The 15214-nt window shown below is 36.2% G+C and overlaps 1 protein-coding gene across 4 annotated transcripts in view; it reads right to left on the bottom strand.

Moving 5' to 3' along the window:
• Window positions 1-315: 315 nt before the first annotated feature.
• Window positions 316-15214, bottom strand: part of esr2a (estrogen receptor 2a) — a 30273-nt gene continuing 15374 nt past the window's right edge. For all 4 annotated transcript variants that reach the window (XM_067383636.1, XM_067383638.1, XM_067383637.1 and 1 more), the window contains exons 5-11: window positions 14233-14349; window positions 12801-13124; window positions 10417-10555; window positions 7463-7596; window positions 4965-5148; window positions 633-823; window positions 316-451 (exon numbers count right to left, since the gene is read on the bottom strand). In XM_067383636.1, the coding sequence (XP_067239737.1) occupies window positions 643-823; window positions 4965-5148; window positions 7463-7596; window positions 10417-10555; window positions 12801-13124; window positions 14233-14349 (1079 nt within the window). In that variant the 3' untranslated portion in view covers window positions 316-451; window positions 633-642. The remainder of the gene's footprint in view (window positions 452-632; window positions 824-4964; window positions 5149-7462; window positions 7597-10416; window positions 10556-12800; window positions 13125-14232; window positions 14350-15214) is intronic.

Here is a 15214-nt window from a genome sequence, read left to right as displayed (position 1 = left end):
CAGATGAAATTCATGAATCCTCTTGCTTTGACCAAAAAATGGACCAGAATTTAGTCTGTTCACACTGGAGACAAAGCTCTCATCATTCATACAGTCATTTTGCAAGTGTTGGAATCTGATCTGTTTGTTTCCAACAGGGCTGTCAATAGCCGCTCTAGCTACAGCATTTGCTATAGGCATCATCGTGATGCTGATTTTTTATTTTACAGAAAGTGACAGTAGCAAGCTTACTGTATAGAAAGAAATGGAAAAAGTAGAAATTGTACACCAGGTCCATCTTGTCTGTGAAAGAAAAAAAAATAATAATAATAATAATAATTCACAGGAAAAACATTCAAGGCATCCATGATGTTTTTCAACTTGTGAAATCCTATTCCACTTTCTTTTTTCTTTTTTTTTTTGGGCTGTTTTTGTTGTTCATGGTCCCGAAACTAAAAATCATCTTTCAGCACTGGAAAGAAAAAAAGAGCAATTTAATGTGATTTCTAAATAATTTTTTCAGCTTGTACAGTTATTTTAAGATTTGTGGAAAAAAATTAGCTACAGTAAAACTGTCTATTTTTATTCATGTCAGCATCACAATACCTGCATTATGTAGCTTTACGAAACAAACCACTCTTTCTATATCTTACCAGACAGAGTTTAGGGTCCATGCTGAGAAGTGCAGGTGAAGGCCTCCTGGACGCCGTTGCCCTCTCGAGGGCCGGAGTGAGACAGACGTGAGCTGTGCATGATATGAGCGTCCAGCATCTCCAGAAGCAGGTCATACAGAGGAACCATCTTCTTCATCTTCATGCAGTGGAGGTGGTCCATGCCTTTGTTACTACAGATGAGTAGTGGATATATGGTCAGTGGAAGGTTTTGCACAGATCAAGAGTTACAAATACACACCACTAAGACAGGCTACAAGCTCACAAGTTGAAGACTGTACTATACAGTCACGCTAACTTTGAAAAAGTAGTTAGCTACATTACTGAACTTCATTAAATTGAGAGGCTAGTAGAGTCAAGCTAAACTTTTGAAAAAGCTGTTAGCTACATTACAAGCTACATGTTTAAATTAGTAAGCTAACCATGCTAAAATGGATTTAGCTTAGCTACAATGCTAGCTAATCAATTTAAACAAGTTCAATACAGTCATGCTAACTTTCTGAAAAAAGTAGTTAGCTAAACTATAAGATACTTAAAGTAGTTCTATATAGTAAGCTATATTGATTTACATTAATTTCAAGTTATTCAAAACAGTCAAGCTAAACTTTTGAAGTAGTTAGCTAACAAAAAGCTAACCAGATTCAAGCAAAAGTGATAATGCACATAATTAGCATAATTATAATTTAATCAGAGCTGTATTTCTCTGGCTCAAAAACAATGAGGGTTTTGTCACTTCTTATTTAAAATATATAATGTATCTTATATTGTAATAATACATACTATTGTCCTGTAAAAATAAAAGCAGCACTTAATAATCATAACAATAATTAATATATTATATAATGCAATAAAAGTATTACTATAATTGTTGTTATTATTAAAGTACCTGCCAAAAGTTTGGAAACAACTAATAATGATTTTAAAATAAATCTCTTCTGCTCACCAGGGCTGCATTTATTTGATACAGTAAAAATATAGTAATACAGCAATATTGTGAAATATTGTTACAAATAATAGTAATAAATAAATCTATTTTAATATATTATAAAATTTAATTTATTCTTGTTATCAAAGCTGAATTTTCAGCATCATTACTTCTGTCTTCAGTGTCACATGATCCTTTAGAAATCATTTCAATTTGACATGATGTTTACGAAACATGTCTGATTATTATCAATGCTGAAAACAGTTGTGCTGCTTTATATTTTTGGGGAAATGGTGATATTTTATTTTTCAAGATTCTTTGAAGAATAGTTCAATGAACAGCATTTATTTGAATTTATCAAATGTATTAAATCATTTATTAAATATTTTTACAACTTGTAACATTAAAGGTGCCCAAGAATGCTTTTTCACAAGATGTAATATAAGTCTAAGGTGTCTCCTGAATGTGTCTGTGAAGTTTCAGCTCAAAATACCCCATAGATTTTTTTAAATTAATTTTTTTAACTCCCTTTTTTGGGGCGTCATTAACTATACACTGTTTTTGGCAGCGCCGCCCCTTTAAATGGCGTGCTCCTTGCCACACAAGCTCTCGACTATATTACAGTGCATTTACAAAGTTCACACAGCTAATATAACCCTCAAATGGATCTTTACAAGATGTTCGTCATGCATGCTGTATGCATGCTTTGAATTATGTGAGTAAAGTATTTATTTTGATGTTTACGTTTGATTCTGAATGAGTTTGAGGCTATGCTCCGTGGCTAACAGCTAATGCTACACTGTTGGAGAGATTTATAAAGAATGAAGTTGTTTATGAATTATACAGACTGCAAGTGTTTAAAAATGAAAATAGCGACGGCTCTCTTGTCTCTGTGAATACAGTAAGAAACGATGGTAACTTTAACCACATTTAACAGTACATTAGCAACATGCTAACGAAACATTTAGAAAGACAATTTACAAATATCACTAAAAATATCATGCTATCATGGATCATGTCAGTTATTATTGCTCCATCTGCCATCTTTCGCTTTTGTTCTTGCTGGCTTACCTTGTCTGTGCACAGATCCAGACGTTAATACTGCCTTTCCTTGTCTAATGCCTTGAACATGGGCTGGCATATGCAAATATTGGGGTCATACATATTAATGATCCCGACTGTTACGTAACAGTCGGTGTTATGTTGAAATCGTGTTTTCCGGAGGTCTTTTAAACAAATGAGATTTATATAAGGAGGAGGAAGCAATGGGGTTTGAAACTCAATTTATGTCATTTCCATGTACTGAACTCTTGTTATTTAACTACGCCAATATAAATTCAATTTTTGATTCTAGGGCACCTTTAACATTTATTAAATATTTTAAAAAATATTTTGTAAAATCTTAAATGTCTTCACTCGCTTTTCATCACTATAATGTATGATAATTTTTATTTATTTATTTTTTTTTTTAAATCTTACCACAAATGTTTGAATAGTATTGTTTCCAGGTAAAACAATCCAACCGTCTCCATTGACTTTGTATTGCATGAGGCTGCCTCCTTGTCATTTCAGACTTATAACAAAAAACAGAACAACAATGCCTTAAAGTTGCTGTGTGACAAGGTGTACAGCAAACAAGCTAAAAACCCAGAACTAATTTTTTATAAGCTACCGAACCGTAAAAGTCAGCCTTTAAGGAGACAAAAGTGGATACAGGCAATAAGACGTGAAGCATCAGTAGGAAGAATGGGTAAATTTTGGGATCCTGACACTCAGTATGCCTCAGTAAGCCCATGTGTGCAGTCAACATTCAGTCACTGTTAAGTCAAATATCCAAATGTCAGTTTTATATATTATATTTCCTGTCACTTACCCCTTTTCCACCAATCCAGTTTGAGTGCTGGTTCGGACCCAGAGCCTAGTTTCAAATCAGTTCTTTGTCTTTCGACACACAAAGCACCAGCTCCGAACCAGGAAAAGTGGTTCGTAAGTAGCACCAAAACATTGCTGGGCTAGACCCGCTCAAGAACCGCTTGCGTCAGGGGCTGGGGGCAGGGTAACCGTGACCAACAAGAAACTTGTGACTGCCATTTTTGAAATAGCAGCTAATCGAGCTAATAGCAGCTCAAGTGTAATCTCCATCTATATACAAATTACGGCGAGCCGTGTTTGGATGCTGATGTAGGTTCGCAAAGCCATGATCATCAACAGTAGTGAAACATCCGCGGTTGTTGATAGAAGGCTTGCTCAAGATGCACCGGAGCAGCGCGGACCGATTCGGCGGGTGCCGCGGATCCGCGGGAGCGTTTGTAGAGCATACGACTCCTTGTACTTTTATCGTTCTCGCTGAGCTTTGATGTCATGCACCGATCGCTATGCGAGAAGCCGATGCATCTCAAACAAGCCTAGTGTGTTTGGCGCTACAGCGTTAGCTTTGCTGTGAAATGTGAGATATATGCAGTGACGTAAGTCCTGGCTCTGTGCTGCTCTCTAGCCCGTGGAAAGGCAAACTAGTTCTTAGAAGGCTCGTCAGTTGAACCAACTCCGAACTGGCACTAGCACTAGCTCTGAACTAGCACCCGGTTCGTGCTGGTGCAAAGGGGGTACCTGATTACGTTCCCCTCCAGTGGGTGTAGTTCTCATAGTAATATGATGTTGCACTCTGTCCGAATCGCCTGTATCCACTTTTTAGTCCTTAAATGATCATTTTTTGGGTCGACAGCTTATAAAAACTTTTGGCTTTTTGGTTCTGTTTTTTTTTTTTGCTTGTTTTCTGTACACCTTGTCACATAGCAGCTTTTAGACATTGTTCTGTTTTTTTTGTTATAAGTCAGAAATGACAAGGAGGCAGCCTCACTATACGAAGTCAATGGAGACGGTTGGATTGCCCCCCCCCCGGTGGGCGTGGTTTTCAGATTATGACGCGTGTCGCTCTGTCTCCATTTTAAGGGACCGTTCATATGTAGCTTATAAAAACAGATGGAAAACTCATCCCTGCCGCTTTCTCCTTTCGAAAGCACTCGGGAGCTTACACTCCGGTGGTGTCTGCCATTACTAAGCAACCGTGCGCTCTCCATGACGACGCAGTAGTTTGTTTCAGCAAAGGATATATGGATTTCCAGCAACAAAAATCACTTGCAGCAGCTCTGTTAGTAGATTTATTTAAAAATGGGTATCCGTGTACAGCTTTGATCAGACATTCCTCAATCTTGGTGCTTTGTTCTGCAGATGGCGCCGCGCAGCGCTCTCTGGACCATTCCGTCCATGACGCATTTAAATGACCTATTCGCAGTTTATTTAGTTAACTGTTTCAGGCCATTTCACTATTTCAATCATCATGCAGTAACCAGCATAACACTGAACACCTGGACACTCTTTATTGTCTGTACCTGAGGTGCCTTATGTGGGAGAGCAGCATGAGCAGATGGGCTAGTCTGGTGGAGCGCTGCTGAAAGTTCAAGCCCGTCTTCGAGATGGCCCATACCAGAGCATCCGTCACCGAGTCCAGTAGACACAGCAGCTTCGACCTGCTCTGCAGTTCCTCTCCTCCCTCAGACGAACTCAGACACATATCTGCAATGACGCACAAGCGTAGGTTCACAGCGATTCAAGCCATGAGACACTGACATTTACAGCCATTTAAAATAATAGAGGGTGATACCCAAATAAGCAACCAATCCAAAGAATATCCCATTCAAAAACAACGCAACACATCTGGAGTGATCAAATAAGTGACACCGAGGAGACAAAGTGAAGACAGCTGTTGGGGGCTGAGAATGAAGAGATAATGCACGAGGAAAAGACAGATCAAAAGTTCAGAGGAATTGGTAAATAAAAAAGAAATATTGGTTCCTTCAGACATATTAAACACTAAACAGATACTGCCTGTTACTTACATAAGTGTTTGCTATGAAATGGATAGTTTGGTTGAAAGCGTGGATCACTCCTCAAAGCAGAGATGTTGTCCCAATTAAAACTTTATGGTGTGAGAGAGTTTTTCTTGCCTGGCCTTGCCAAGACTCTTCAATTAAAGCATGAATAGTAGTAACCTTCTAAGTTATGGGCCTCGAATTAACACTATTTATTACAGCTCTGTTAAGGGCAGGCATTTGTGTGGCCTTATGCCACTTGATAGACACTATAGAGGACAAGAAATGAGGGGGGTTTGATTGGTGCATGACACTAGCTGGAATCAAACCTGCTTTTCCCATGTGAGAAACACTGCTATATGTCTGAAGCCTAAGAGCTAGGCCATGACATTCATTTATGATATATGTAGTAGAAGCCAGTTAGTAAGAGCTGTGCAGATAAAGCTCACTCCCCTGGCTTCAAGAAGTGCCCTAGAGGCTGCGGCTTGTTAGCGCACCCGCCTCCCATGCCAGAGACGCCGGATCGAATCCCTCTCAGAGTATAACCTGGAAGGGTTACATTGGTGCCTTGACCCGGATGGAAGTGAGGTTTAGGGGTTGAGTGTAATGAAGGCCAGCTAGAGTGAGCTGTGCAGGTAAACCTCACTCCCCTGGCCCCAAGAGGCGCATTCACAACTGACGCTAGAGGCTGAGGTCACTTGTAAGCGCACCCACCTCCCATGACGGAAATGCCGGTTTGAATTCCGCTCAGAGTGGTGCGAGTAGAACCTGGAGGGGTTACATTAGGGTCAGTGTAACGAAGGCCAGCTAGTAAGAGCTGTGGCCAGATCTGTGCCTTGCCACAGTTCTGTCTCTGAGCTCTTCAGGCAGTTCCTTTGACCTCATGATTCTCATTTGCTATGACATGCACTGTGAGCTGTACGGTCTTATATAGACAGGTGTGTGGCTTTCCTAATCAAGTCCGAATAAGTATAATCAAACACAGCTGGACTCAAATGAAGGTGTAGAACAATCTCAAGGATGATCGGAAGAAATGGACAGCACCTGAGTTAAATATATGAGTGTCACAGCAAAGGGTCTGAATACTTAGGACCATGTGATATTTCAGTTTTTATTTTTTAATAAATCTGCAAAAATGTCAACAATTCTGTGTTTTTCTGTCAATATGGGGTGCTGTGTGTACATTAATGAGGAAAAAAAATGAACTTAAATGATTTTAGCAAATGGCTGCAATATAACAAAGAGTGAAAAATTTAAGGGGGTCTGAATACTTTCCGTACCCACTGTATACAGACCCAAACGAATGCTTAGAGTGTGTTTGTAGCTGAAATGACAGCTGTTCACCATACTGGATCTTTTTTTTTTTAACTTTACAAGTCATTGCTAGAGAAAATGTATATATTTGCTTATACATTTAATTTTCCTGCAGTTTGTTGTTGCTTTAAAATATATTTATATTTATTTATTTATATATATATATATATTAAAATATATTTTTTAAAGAAATTAACACTTTTATGCAGCAAGGATACATTAAACTGTTCAAGAGTGACAGTAAAGACATTTATGTCAAAAAGATTTCTATTTCAAATAAATTATGTTTCAAACTCAAAGAACTTTGAAAAACTGCAAAAAGAAATTTGTAAATTTATACCAAAAAGTTGATATCTGAAAAATAATTACGATTAAAAAAGTTATTTATGGATCAATATTAAATATTAGGATTAAATATTAATGGCTCCTCAAATTTTCACTATGGTATTATCAGTCATGTGACAGTAATTAGAAAAAAAATATATATATATTTTTTTTCCTTTTTAAATATAAAAGTATAATAGTGTGCTAGTCTCTATTTACTTTTAGGAGAAACAAATAATATTCACTGTGATTTTTCTGTCCTATGGGGAAGGTCAACCAAACATGCACATTCATTATCCAATAAAAAATACATTTGTTTTAGTAATAGTAGTATAAATGCATGCACACTTCATAAACCTTTTAATGAGAAGAACACTTACTGGAGTTGAGGAGAATCATGGCTTTGAGACACACGTACTCCTCTCTCTGTAACTTGAGTTCTCTGAATCTGGACGTGGCTGCCAGCAGCATATCAAAGATTTCCACAAACCCCTGCACACAGCTGCCTTCGTCTCTGGCAAACACAAAGACTTTTATCAGTCTCACAAATTAGCTTCACCTCATCAGAAAGACGGGACCGGGCCTTAATCTCAAACCTCACTAGCTTTATTCCAAACCTGGCACCTACTGAAAGCACTAATGGTGAACTCTATACAAAGCTGCAATGGAAAATCAGAGTATAGGTGCTCCCTGAGACGCTAAGAGGTGCTACAATTGGACCTGCAGCAGTGAATGAGACCAGGACGGCGCTAACATTTCATTAAAACTTGTGAGAACAGAGAGAACAAAGATATAGCTAAAAACATTTAGCATTAAACAAGACTTATTCACAACCTAAACACAAGGGGGGCTAAATAATTGAGTCAATGTACTTCAGCTCTATATTAACTATTATTTTAGGAGATTTATATTTGTGTCAGATAATACTGAGAGTCATTATTGGCAGCTGCAGTCAGAAAAAAAAACAAAAAATTGGAAAAAAAAAAATCGATGTTGACACCATTCACCAAGTTAAACTCATGGACCCAGTTGGCTATGATACAATTAATTCCTTATCCAAACCCATGAAAATATGGTAAATATCTGGCAGCAGCTGCATATTTACAGCAAACCAACTCATAACTGGAACGGCTTGGAAGCATAATCCAGTGTCTGCAGAGCATCTGTAACCTTGGCCCATTTTTTTTTTCTCGCATGACAACATGGGTTCACATCATGTTAAGGGGGTACAAATGCCAGTGGCATGGAGAGGCCATGATAACAGAGAAGCCATGGAAGAATCAGTTCCTGTTTTCCCACAGTTGTACCGGCAGCTCTCTAATTCCCACCACATTCGCTGTGACACATCTGAACACATCTGGCCAAACTGCTGATTTTGTTTCACAGCTCTATTCTTGAGATGTTTTGCTATATTCTACAAAAATTGTTATGAATACGCAGTTCTTTATTATATAGCTTCTGCAGTGTGAACACACACACATACACGTTACAATTTATATTACATTTTAAATTCTAAAATTCTAGTTCCAAGAGGTCCTATTATGCAAAATGTACTTTTACATGGTGTTTGAACATAAATGTGTGTCGGCAGTGTGTGTACACAACCATCCTATAATGGAAAAAAACCACCCACTCTTCTTTTTTTAATCCACATAAAATATCATAAGCAGTGTCTCAGAATATGCCGTTTGCAGATGGTAGCTTTTGTGACATCCCAAATGCTTAGGCTCCACCCATGTCTGCTGACAGACTCTGCACTATTAGCGCAGACCCCGCCCTGAGTGAGCTGTACACAGTCCACCATGTTTATACAAAGTTATTCAATTAAGGGCTGTGAGTGATTTTTCTTTTGTTGTTTGAATCATATAACAGCATATATAGCAATATGCACTGTATATTACGCTGCTTTCACTTTAATACACAGATCTAACATACACATGCAAGTTATTTATTTGCTGTTTACATTCACAGACATAACAGACTATGTTTATCTGAGCTTTGTGTGTTTTTGACATAACCTTGTGTGCATTTGACAGTTTAAGTGCAATAAGACGTGAAAGAGAAGTTACAACACTCACAGGACGTGCCATTTGACAGCCAGCTTTCTGAGCAGTGCTTCAGATGTGTGCGCTCAATAAACCACATATGAGAAGTTTAGACTGATATGGCTTTAAAACACATTCAAATAATAAACTTTCCTGATGATGAAGAACTGCAATGTCAAGCGAGCGTGACCACGATTGAGATGATAATCAAAACCAAGAAGATGTTTTGTTCGTTTTTTTGGCAGAGTATCCGAGGCACGAGTTGTACAGGCTCCGCCCTCTTCTGGAAAGCGGGGTGAGGAGCAGGAGCTAATTTGCATTTAAAGATAAATGCATGAAAAACAGCATGTTTTTCCTTCCATTCAAAAATGGGCATTTGGTGAAACTTCACAGACACATTCTGAGGACACCCGAGACTTATAGTACATCTTGTAAAAAGTGGCATAATAGGTCCCTTTTAAAACACAAATTTATCAGAAATATACTCTTTGTACTGATGATGATTTTCAATGGATCTGAAAAATGTTTGTACTATTTTTAAGACAATTTTAAATGTAATAAATATTAATATGTATTATTTATTAATAGTAATTATTAATAAATATTCATTAATATTCATTATAAATATTAATAAAGTCTAACAACTAGATTAAAAAGTAATGACATTTACTTTTAACCTTAATGTAATGATCTCAATGATTATATCAAAAATTTCATTTATTTTTTTTCTGCATGTTTTTATTAAAAGTACTAAAAGTGTTTTTATTATTATTCAATTTAAAAATAAAAATAATGATAATTCAAGATTATGCCAAAGTACATCATGAATGTAATTCTTTGAATGAGGCTTTTTTTTTTCATTAATATATAATGACAGTTTTATCACTCTAACATTTTTTATTTTATGTCCCCCAAAATATATCAAAATTCTTTTTAATTCAGAAATTAAAAACATGCTTGTTTTGAGATGTATTCCCCGTAAGCATGAACTGCATTTTATTGCATACATCATGCCATTGACTGATTGTATTTAGGTTGGACTGACCATGGTCAACATGTCTTTTGCCTTGACATGAATAGAGAGCTAACCGAAGTCTGTACATCAGAACACATAGTCAGTGACTTTAATCACCCATAAATGATTTTATACCACATTGGCATACAGAAAATAATGGATAACTGCATAAAAAGTATGTGAGAATAAAGAAATGAATTCAAGCACTGAGAGACGAATGTGCCTGTTCATAAATTAGGCAATGGGAAGGATAAACAATTAACACACTAGTTACCTGCTGAGACTGAGATCTGGAGAGAAAATGAGCTTTCCAGGGTGATTAACAGAACGCCACATTAGTCCCAACATCAGCACCTCTAACCAGCAGCACTCTAACAAATGGACCTGGTCAAAAAGACTGAGCTCCACAAAACCTGTAGTAAGAAATAAGCACTTGTTACCAACTGCATACACAATTACACAGTTACATTCAATACATAGCGATCAAACATAATCCATAGTTCACAGTTAATGTTCACAATTAGCAGAGTAGTTAGTTCATTTCAGCAGGCAGTGCTTCACTGAATGAAAGTGAATGAGAAAAGGCTTGTGTCTCCACATAAGCTGCTCATCCCTGGGGATCTGGAATAACTTGAAAAGAAGTATCTGAGGGAAAGTTTGCTAATTGTTCATGTTCAGAATCAGAACATGATGATCCACTGATAAAAGACTGCCCATCTCAAATGCCAAATATTAATTAAAGTGATAAATCAGATCAGAAAACAGATACAGATTTCAGGCTAATAAACCTGTGATTGACACTTATAGATGTGATATATTTTATATATATATATAATATATATATATATATAATATATATATATATATATATATATATATATATATATATATATATATATATATATATATATATATATATATAAAATGGTATATGGAAGGAAAAACTATATTTCAATGCTTTTGCCTTCACTCACAACACTTCGTTTTCTTCACAAAAGTATTGTTTTCCCTCAAGAAACTGTGCTGGCTCACAAAAATATTGAATTTTTTCCCTCCCACCTCAAATTTTTAAATCACCAGTTTTGCAAGAAAATGCTAAGTTTCTAGGGAGAATGCAAACATTTTACGGGCAAACAAAATTATTGAAATATAATTTTTCACCTCAATTTTTTCTGTATCATTTTGTCCGTTTTAAGCACATTGACACATTATAAATCAAGTTCACTTGAATCCAGAAAATCCATACACTACAGAAACGGTTCTTCAAAGTTCAATATATAGAACTTTTTTAAGTCCTAAAACCTGAAAGAGAATTACCATTTTTGAGCCATGAATTTCTAGTGTTTTTTATAATAGTTTTGATTTTTGAGTTCAACAATGTCTGTGGCCAACATTACACGAGCAAACGATTTGTTCAACAGCATGAATAACATACAGTCATATCACAATCAAATGGAATGACAACCATTGTGTGTTTTAAAAACATGTTGCTAACAAGAGACTACATGAGGATTAAAACAGTTGATGCATGAATTTCACATAATTCGTCGAGCACATAATCTCACATCCTTGTTCTACACACAGAAAGTGTGCTAAACTATCTAAAAAAAGGTGGTTCTTTAAAAGGTTCTTTAGACATAGTTACACTTCTATTTATAACTGTATCTTCCCAAAGAACCCTTTAAATGCTGAAATGTTCCTTTGTGTTAGAGTTTAGGGATCTTTATTCCCACCTTTTTATTTTTCAAATCTGTAACTGTCAAAGCCACCTCATAATTGATTTTCTGTAGCTCAGCCATCCAATTACATAAACTGTCGCCCTCAACAGGTAAATTTTTTCTTTCTTAAAATGTCTATAAATTTTAACTTTAAAAACTAACTGATTTCCAACCGTGTTTTTTCATTTTTCAGTTTAACAGAACATGTAAGTGGGACCAGCACTGTTCAATTAAGGATACTTTTAAGGATACTACTTTGGCCTTTATAATCAAAATTGTTTTTACAAAAACAACTGGAAGAGACACACTGTAACTAAACTCAATTGTGTGTTTCAGATGCTGTCTCCATCGTCCGCTTAAAATACACACATAATGATTGACCTAAATACATCGTAGAGGATTGTGAAGATATTTCACTGGACCTTGGTCTTCATTACATCTATATTACATTCAACTACTAACCCATGTATTCAAGAACGTAAAAAAAATCTTCCATGTTCAAACTGCTAAATACAGATCAAAGTGTGATCAGAATGAAGGTTAATGAGCTTGACAAATGACATGCAATTCATTGGACAACTAAAAACTGTTTCAAAATTCATGTTTGAACAAGGTATGATGTAATAATTTATCTTAAATACAGAAGATAAATGACTAATTCTTATCAATTAATATTAACCACATCCCTTACTGTACTCATAAACTGAAAACTGCTATTCTAAAAACCCATTAGAAATTCCAGAGGGAATCCATAGTGATTCAGCCTTCTGGGTTTGGTCTACAAATTGATACATGCTATTACCAAATACCTCAATTCCATGTAGATTTGCAGTTAGCGTTATTATTGGAAAAGTTCTATAAACCAGCAGAAATAAGGAAACACACTGAGCTAATGTTATAACTGAATCAGTTTTTCTTATAAATCTGGTTCTACACTCACCTGGGATCTTCTTGGCCCAGCTGATCATGTGAACGAGCTCTTTGTCAGCCAGGTTGGTCAGTGACATCATGACGATGGCCTCAGTAAATGGCTTCTTCACATCTTTCATGAGGTAAATCTCAGGTGGCTCTGCATCCATGATGCGAGCGATGAGTTGCTCAGGGCTCAACGCCATGGTAACCACCTCATTTCCACTGAGGGGACGTGGGACACTTTTCATCTCTTGAGATTTCGGGCCACTTGTTCTCATCCTGCCAGAGAATCGTGCCATTCGCTTCGGCTGTGCTCCTCTTTGTTGGTAGCTGCCACGATCTCGCCGTAACCCTGTGAAATAACAATACACAAGCAATAGTCCATTTAATAGCAAATGATATGATAATTTTGATGTTAAATAGTTTCAAGTACAATCTACTATGTAGTCTTTTATTTGTAGGTTGATTTCTCCAAAGTGCAAACACTGTGGCAAAACATTGCTTTGTTTGTTTGATCATCCTGACCACAACAGAAAGCGTGCCGCAACCAATTGAGTGAATGTGGGCGGGACTATGTGTTTGTCTGACCAATGGTAGAAGGCAAGGAGTGTTCGGAAACTGCAGGATTCGGGGCTGCAGGATTTTGCAAGTATTTAAATTTAAAATAAATTGCCCCCCTCAGTAACTATTGTTTTTATTGTTTAATTTAATATACTAATATTCTCAATTGCTGTTAATAAAAAAAAGTCTTAAAACAGGCAGCTTTGGCAAAATTACAGCAGAAAAACTGGCCTTCAAAAATTTTGTTGACAATAGAGGCCATTCAAGTGAAAAAAGGCTGAGAACCAAAATATGGGTGAACAGAAGGCAAAGCCAGAAAGCATCCAAATAAATAAATAAATTATTTTATAATATTATATATATAAAATATTATATATATATATATATATATATATATATATATATATATATATATATATATATATATATATATATATATATACACATTTATATTTACATAAAATAAAATATATATATATATATATATATATATATATATATATATATATTTTTCTTTTTACATCAACTACTGAGATAAGAATACATCACTTTCTCTTCTAACCTTGAAGTGAATTATATTATTATGTGTGAATTATTATTATCTGAAATTATTTATGACAAAGAATTATGTATGATAAGATGAATTTTGAGTATTGTATCTAGGTTATTTTGGTGCAACCTTGGACCAACATCTACAAATAATCAGTTTTCTTTCACATTATCAGTACAATGCTGACACATATCACAACTTCACGGCATGATAGCTGCTTAATACTGGAACATAAAGTCCATGACTTTGGACATAATTCAGCAGCAATCTCTGATTAAGTATTTGGCAACTGTGTGTGTGTAAAAAAGGGTGTTGCTAGGGAGGAAGAATGAAAGAGACAGAGTCCCACCACATTTCATCATTCCAACTTCATAACACTTCCGGAGACGGCAGGCCTGGCAGCTTTTGCGGCGGTTCTTGTCGATGGTGCACTGGTTGGTGGCAGGGCAGATGTAGTCATTGTGTCCTGAGAAAATGAATCAGATGTTCCCTATTATTATTAGTGGAACAGATGCTCAAAGTTTAACAAGTCTGACTATAAAGAAACTCTTACTATATTTAAAGACCACAAAACAAAGAAGAGTGGTCTTAGAGAAACAGCTCTGTTCAAGATTGGCTGTCAGGGACTATTGAAAATAATACATTTTAGAAGTCATTATAAAATATTTTACAACAGAATGCCATGACTGACCAAGAATCCATTATTCCAGAGCTGTGTAATAAGACAATGAATTAGCATTTCTGAAGGATGCTGACAGCTGTGAAGGCATCATTATGCACTGTAAAGATGCAAGAAAGACAAGACCATTCACAAATCAGCATGCTTACATAAGAAACTGTTAAAAACACAAATCACATAAGTATGCAAATTTACTATGGCACCATCATCACTTTTCATTTTCACTACGTCTACATTAATCCGGAGACATTTGGAAACAGATTTTTCATTTAAAAATGCTCCTTGTCCACACTAGAGTTTTCCAAAAGTTGCTCATCCACACGGAAACGTCTGAAAACCCTTAAATCCCATTTCTGCGCATGCATAAAACATACTAAAAGCACACAAGATGATGCAGAGAAAGCAAATATAATAAAGTTATCACCCTATTCTTCTGTCACGATCATTTTATTAGCATACGATCACATCACTCACTGTTGCGTCCAGGTCGCATGGTTTAAAAACGCAGCTGTAATCATGTTTTGCCGCGCAGGACAGCAAATGCGATTAAATTGTCATCTTTAAATGAGCATTTATCTTGAGCAACACTGTTACAGTAAATAACAGGCACAAAAATGCAGGCTCGCTCCCTATGGCTTTGGGTATAACTATA

The sequence above is a fragment of the Chanodichthys erythropterus genome, chromosome 4 (assembly GCF_024489055.1).
Source record: "Chanodichthys erythropterus isolate Z2021 chromosome 4, ASM2448905v1, whole genome shotgun sequence".
Lineage (NCBI taxonomy): Eukaryota > Metazoa > Chordata > Actinopteri > Cypriniformes > Xenocyprididae > Chanodichthys > Chanodichthys erythropterus.
The sequence above is the reverse complement of the archived record's forward strand: the minus strand, read 5'-3'. Positions and strand labels throughout refer to the sequence as shown.